The sequence below is a fragment of the Triticum dicoccoides genome, chromosome 5B, assembly GCF_002162155.2.
Source record: "Triticum dicoccoides isolate Atlit2015 ecotype Zavitan chromosome 5B, WEW_v2.0, whole genome shotgun sequence".
NCBI classification, from domain to species: domain Eukaryota; kingdom Viridiplantae; phylum Streptophyta; class Magnoliopsida; order Poales; family Poaceae; genus Triticum; species Triticum dicoccoides.
The window spans coordinates 455020910-455028251 of record NC_041389.1 but is presented as its reverse complement, the minus strand read 5'-3'; the positions used below and the strand labels follow the sequence as shown (position 1 = coordinate 455028251).

The 7342-nt window shown below is 47.3% G+C and overlaps 1 protein-coding gene across 1 annotated transcript; it reads left to right on the top strand.

Moving 5' to 3' along the window:
• The first annotated feature begins 970 nt into the window (after positions 1-970).
• Positions 971-5236, top strand: LOC119310669 (probable WRKY transcription factor 2). Its single transcript, XM_037586333.1, has 6 exons — positions 971-1446; positions 2157-2643; positions 3240-3380; positions 3479-4206; positions 4279-4476; positions 4583-5236. The coding sequence occupies exons 2-6, from the start codon at positions 2179-2181 to the stop codon at positions 5088-5090; spliced, it is 2040 nt and encodes a 679-aa protein (XP_037442230.1). The 5' UTR covers positions 971-1446; positions 2157-2178; the 3' UTR covers positions 5091-5236.
• The last annotated feature ends 2106 nt before the right edge of the window (positions 5237-7342 follow it).

Genomic DNA, 7342 nt, shown 5'->3' with positions numbered 1-7342 from the left:
GGTACAAAATATTGCATACATGCTCCAAGTTGCTTATCCATGGTCTGTATGCACCGTGTGCGCAATGACTTTTCTCAGTGATTTGTTGGGACAAAAAGGAAAAATCATTGCATTAGTTTTTTTCTTCCTTTTTTTGGCATCTTCTTCACATACCATGAGGAATCATGCTACTCCGGCCGGTCCTTTTCAGTCTGCATATTAGATTAGTATGTTGTTAAACTTTACTAATTTTGATCAAATTTATATTAAAGAATATTAACTTCTACAATACCTAATAAATATAGTATAAAAATATATTCCAAGATGGATCTAATGATATTGACGTTGTTATGTGAATGTTATTAATTTTTTGTATAAACCTGATCAAATTTTAAAAAGTTTAATTTCAGACAAACCTAATATGCAGAGTAAAAAAGACCACAGGAGGAAATATCCCGACCCTCCGCGCATTACGCGCGTCTCTTTTGCAACCCGCTCCCCCCTGTTTTCCTGCATGCCCATCCATCCATCTAGATCAGGACTCCTCACACCTGGCCAGTCAAACCCCTATCCTCTTTGTCTCCACCGATGCTGCGCAAGAAATGGTTGATGCAACGGCCGCTCCCTCTGCTTTCTTCCATGGCCAAGGCAGCAGCGAAAGTAGGGAGCCGTTTCCCACTAATCGCAGGGTAAAAGCACAGATTATCACCAGTAACTCCGCACCAAAAAATCAGCCTCCACCATACAAAAAGCCATTCACCAACGACCATCCATCCATCCATCCATCCCAGCACACAGTTGTGAGTACACAAAAATACAAACTTTCAGAGTATAACTCTTCTCATTTAGAGCAGCAGAGAAAACAAACAAACAAAAATCGGAGCGAGGACAGCTTTTGCCAATTAGAGTTGAGTTGGAGCAGAGCAGAGCCAGCCCACCAGTGGCAGCAACGGAATCATCCTCCCCTCCCACCCCACCCCACCCCACCTTCTTCTTCGCCTTCTCCTTGGTCAAACCGCCTTTCGCTCTTCTCTACCCCCCTTAAAAAAAGTAGCGGCACCCGGAGCGGAGAACCAACCCAGGTGCGGGCTGGGAATCGAGGCGGGGCACCTCCACAATCTCCCTCTCTCTCCCCCTCTCTCCTGGTTCTTTCGGTGTGTTCCTCGTTTTCCGGGAGAGGCCGGGGGAGTTGTTCTTGTCCAGTGGAGTCGGTCCAGACCTACCCTCGCCCGTCTGCGCCCGGCAAGATCTTTGTTTCCCCCCGTTCGCGGCGGCTCCCTCCCTCCCTCCCTCCCTTCTTGGTTGGTGGGAGGCGAAGAAATTTTAGGTCGTCCGGTTTCGCCTGAATTGTTTCTTCTCCGTCACCGGCGGGAGCACATGATCTGAACCCCTCCGCGCCGCGCCGCTCCGTCCATCCGCCTTCTGTTTCGGGGGAGGAGAAGACGGATCAATCGTTCGGTATCGGAGGTATCGTCCACTTCATGAGGTGCCGATTGGGCATTTCTTCCTTTTCTTGTCCGCCTTTATTTCGCGGGGTTTGTTTGTCTATATACTCGTCCGTGCGGCTGATTCGGCGCCGGAATTGATTGTCCGGGAGTTATTGATGATTACCGAGACGGGTTGGCTGTAAAATTTGCATCTTGGTTTCAAAATTCTACCCATTTCAGTCATGGTTTCTCTCTCTAAACAAAGGGGGTTCTTATTTCAGTTATTATGGAATCTTTCCATTTCACATCGAAATTGCATCTATGGGGATTCAGCTCGTGGCCAGCAGTGGGTTGGATTCTCCATTTCATGTCGAATATCTCTCCTCTGTTTTCTTGTGCAATGATTCAGAGCATATGTATGCCTGTAAAAATTACAGCATTTCCGTATGAGTTCGTTCAGTGGTTTAATCAAGGTTTCAGTTCCCCTGAATTTGTTTCTTCATCTCTACCTGCTGCCATGATGTAGCCCAGTGGAAAACAGAATTGTGTCGGTCTGTGTACTGCCCATTTATGATTGGTTGCCTTTTACTATGTCATAGCACCTGCATAATTTGTTGTGCTTACTACTGATTCTGATCAGCATTTATTGTAAGTTGTGCTGTCGTGAAAAGGAAGCTTTTGCTTAATTTCACAGTCAAGCATCCAAGTGTTTTGACAGTAGTACTAATGTGGTGTACCTTGTTGTTTCAGCTGAGGAAGATTTCTTGCTCACATGGCCGGCACCAGCGATCGTGGATCCCTCATGGAGGACTGGATGGCCATGCCGCCGACACCCAGCCCGAGAACGCTCATGTCAAGCTTCTTGAATGAAGACTTCAGCTCTGGTCAATTCTCCAATTTTTTCGGCGAACATGTGAGCAACAAGCCCCATGATCAATCAGAGAAGAGAGGAGAGCTTGTGGATTTGAGGGAGCAAGTGCCTGCTCAGTCAGCTACAGATACAGCTACACCCCAAAAGGATTTTTCCCTGCAACCAAATTCGTTCAATGCTAATCAGAAATCAAACCCACAGGGATCTCTAGCTGAGCGCAGGGCTTCGAGAGCTGGTTTCAGTATCCCCAAGATTGATACATCTCGTGTGGGTTCATCCACAGTTATTCGATCACCCATAGCAATTCCACCTGGTCTTAGTCCAACTACTCTTCTTGAGTCACCGGTCTTTCTCTACAATGCTATGGTATGCCATCTTCTCATAACTGGTGCCACCAATAATTACTTTCTCTATCCGGGTTTAATAGGCCGCTGGACATGATCGTTTGCTCTTCCCTCTAATCCCCTCCGTACCGTTTCAGATTTTGATACAATTAATCATGAATCTTTAGTTAGCGTATGTGCGGGTAAAAATGGATCAGTGTACTTGTGGTTAAAAAACAGAAGTACCTATTGATTGAGGTTGTGGTAAATTTTACTTTGAGTTAACAATTACCAGTAAACACATGAAAGTTCCATTTACCAGACATTTAGTTTTCCTGAAGTATATATAAGAACATTTATCATCGTCTTGTTTTTGCAGAAAGCATTTGATGCGGCGCATGGTTTTGTGCAGTATAGAGACTTGTGATTTCAACGTTGTCTTATTCTATCAAGCAGAACATTGCTGTCCAAAAAAATGACCTCTGTTTAGAAATTTACAAAAGTTGCAAATTTGGTTCTATGTTTTGATTTCAAAGCCGATGATCTTAATTCAACACTCATAAATGGTCAAATACATATGTGCTTACCACATGATATCCACTGTGTAAATGTGGCTGAAATGATTATGATCTGTTACAGGCACAGCCTTCTCCAACCACTGGCAAACTGTTCGTTGCTTCAGAGGCTAACTCAACAATGCCACCAGATAGCACGTTCAGTAACGATGTTTTCTCCTTCCAACCCCACTCTGGCCCAACAAGTTACTCAAATGTGGAAAAGGTAATATCCTTGACTGTTAGCACTCTTTGTTTGCATTCTACTGTTCACTTCTTTTTATTGCCCCACTTTTATATGCCTGTTCTTTTAATGTTATACAGGGTTACAATGTTTGCCACCAAAACCAGTCGTTGTCAAATATTCATCAGCAGGGATCCAGTCTTCAGTCAAGCTTTACTGCAGCCAAGGACAGTGCCGACGAAACAATCGTTAAACCGAAGACATCTGACTCTGTGTTCAGTGATAATCACTCTTCTGAAGAACAGGAAGATGACGAGGGAGACCAAAATGAAGAATACTCTTCTGCCACAAATAGCAACCCAGCTGAAGATGGATATAACTGGAGAAAATATGGACAGAAGCAAGTTAAGAGCAGTGAGCATCCAAGGAGCTATTACAAGTGCACACACCCAGATTGCCCTGTCAAGAAAAAGGTGGAACGCTCTCAAGATGGTCAGATAACAGAGATAGTCTACAAGAGTTCTCACAATCACCCTTTGCCGCCTCCAAACCGCCGCTCAGGTATCCCTTCGTTGCAAATTAATGATCCACAAGTCCATCTTCTAGAGAAACCTGGTTTGCACACAGGGGTCAACACTGCATCTTTGTGGGAAAATGGTAAAAGTGAGTGCATTCAAGATATGCAAGGTGTTGAGGGAAGACCAGCTGCTGGCCCTCCTGTATCTGCATATGGTGATACATCTATCATGGAGTCCCAAGATGCAGCTGATGTCTCGTCAACGCTGTCCAATGAGATTGATAGAGCAACACAAGGCACCATTTCTTTAGACTGTGATGTAGGTGAAGATGAGACTGAATCCAAAAGAAGGTTAGTGTCCCCCCTCCACTTTACACAGCCATGATGATATGTCTATTCATTGATGAGCCTGGTTATTTTCAGGAAACTGGATGCTTTAGCTGCTGTTACCATTCCTACTGCGACCACCACCAGTTCAATTGACATGGTGGCTGCAGCATCAAGAGCTGTCCGGGAGCCTCGTGTTGTAGTTCAGACAACAAGCGAGGTTGACATCCTTGATGATGGTTATCGCTGGCGCAAGTATGGTCAGAAGGTTGTTAAAGGAAACCCAAATCCAAGGTCAGCTCAATGGCGTTTACGTTTCAGTCACAAGTTGATCATTCGTGTAATGTTTTAGACGGTATTTATTCACCCTGAAATGTAACATCATCTTGTCTACCTGCAGGAGCTACTACAAATGTACGCACCAGGGCTGTTCAGTGCGCAAGCACGTGGAGAGAGCGTCGCATGATCTGAAATCCGTGATCACGACATACGAGGGAAAGCACAACCATGAAGTTCCAGCAGCCAGAAATAGCGGGAACGCGGGCAGTGCTCCAGCATCTGCGCCGCAGGCCAATCTCTCACACCACAGGCAAGAACAAGCGCAAGGCAGCTATTCTCAGTTTGGTGGCGCGTCTCCCTTCGGTTCCTTCGGCCTTCCGCCTAGAGGCCATCTGGGAGCGGCAGGCAACTTCCACTTCGGGATGGCCCCTCCAGGCATGTCGATGCCGCCGATGCCCGCCGCTCGCCATCCGTCAATGATGCAGGGCTACCCGGGGCTCATGATGCAGGAAGGACAGATGATGCAGGAAGGACAGATGAAGGCGGAGCCAGACCAGCAGTCTGGCTTCCCAGCGTCATCGGCTTACCAACAGATGATGGGCAGGCCCCCCTTTGGTCCCCAGATGTAAATAATAGGATGCAAAAAAAGGAAAGATAGATGTGCTCCGGCTTGCCTGTATACATGGTAGCTTCGTTCTAGTTTCTCTTGGTCACCATTTTTTTTAATCTCGTGGGCATTTTTTGTAAGCAAAGAATGCAGAGGACGGTTCTCATATCTTTCAGTTGCTTGGAATCAGAAAGAAAAGGGATAGCTTCTAAGACAATTGGGCATTGGTTAAATCAGTAAAAATCACTCAAGTTATGAGGGTTAGCAGCAGCTCATATGGTTGTCAAGTGCTACTACACCTGGTGCTTTTTCGTACTCTCTTTATTCCAAAATAAGTGTTGTGGTTTTAGTTCAAACTGTTTTAAATTTGAACTAAAATCATGACACTTAACAGAGAGAGGAGGTTTCTTCTGAAAGAAACATTGGTTTGTGGGTTATAGCATCTCCAGTCGTTCGGGCCCCCAAGAACCTGAAATATTGCCGCTGGGGGCCAACCGGCGGGAATTTTGGCGTGGGTCGGCGAGGAACGCTCGGTTCCTCGCCGACCCCCCAAAGTTCGCCCTCCAGCTGCTGATTTCGACCCAAATCCGGCGTGCATCGGTGCAAATTCAACATAAAGTAATTTTTATCACATAGTGTATCACAGAAATCAATACAAATTAAATAGTTCAACAAAGCAAACTCATAATTCAAACACAAATTAAAACTCATAGTTCATCATACGTCGAACTAGGCGTTGCCCTTGAGCCTTCATAGATGCTCCACCAGATCGTGCTGCAGTTCTTGATGCACCTATGGGTCTCGAATCTCCTGACGCATATTGAGGAAGGCAACCCATGATGCCGGTAGCTAGTGATCAACTTGGGCAAGAGGACCCTGCCAGTAATATGGTTCAGTGTCGGACATTGACTCTTCATGCTCGCTCTCAATGATCATGATGTGCAAGATGACACAACAAGTCATGACTTCCCACATTTGATCTTTCGACCAAGCCAGAGCGGGGTACCGGACAACAGCAAATCGAGATTGGGGCAAACCAAATGCCTGCCCAACATCCTTCCTGCAAGCCTCCTGACACTTGGCAAAGTAGGAGTTCTTCCATCCTGACACAAGGTTTGAGATAGTCTTCACAAATGTGGACCATCTTAGATAGATGCCATCTGCTAGGTAGTATCCCTTGTTGTAGTGGCGCCCATTGACCTCGAAGTTCACCGGAGGATTATGACCTTCGACAAGCTTGGCAAAGACATTTAAGCATTGCAGTACGTTGATGTCATTGCGAGTTCCTGGCATACCAAAGAAGGAGTGCCAAATCCAGAGGTCATGTGTGGCCACTGCCTCAAGTACCACACTGCAAAGCTCCTTTGGCACCTTCGTACATCCCCTGTCAAGCAAATGGACAGTTTTTCCATGCCCAATGCATGCAGTCAATACTTCCCAGCATCCCAAGAAATTCTCTTGTTGCATTCTGTGCTAGGATTCGAGCAGTGTCTTCGGCATTAGGTGATCGCAAGTATTGTGGTCCAAACACTGTCACCACTGCCCTGCAGAACTTGTACACACACTCAATGGGCGTGGACTCGGCCATGCGTCCATAGTCTTCCAGTATATCAACCGGAGCTCCGTATGCAAGCATCCTCATAGCTGTCATGCATTTCTGGAGTGAGATGAATCCAAGTGTGCCCGTGCAATCCTTCTTGCACTTGAAGTAGTTGTCGAACTCCCGGATGGAATTCACAATCCTGAGGAAGAGCTTCCGGCTCATCCGATAACGGTGCCGAAATACTTTCTTGCTGTGCCGTGGAGCGTCGGCGAAGTAGTTGGCGTAGAGCAAGCAATAGCCCTCCAGTCGATGCCTCTACTTGCTCTTACGTCGACCCGACGCCGAGCCACCTCACCGCGGCTTTGCATTGCTCGCGAACAGGCCGGCCAGAGCGGCGAGGATCATGAGGCTCTCTTCGTCCTGGGTGTCGGCCTCGGCTTCCTCCTCCAGCAGCACCGCGAAAGCCTCCTCGTCATCGGAGTCCATCGCCAAACAAGTAAATCACAGAACACCTGGTGGGCGTGGTAGGTGCGCAGCCGTCGGTACCCCCACCCGCGTGGCCAGAGCGCTGGAAAACTCGCCCAGGAGCGGGACAGAGGCTGCCGCGACGAACCCTCTCTTTCCGGCGGGGAAATGGCATTTCTAGCGGCGGAGCAGCGGCTGTGGGCAGGTGGGCGGCGTCGGGATCGACAGGGCGGCGAAAGGGGAAGTGTCGTCCTACATCACATGGG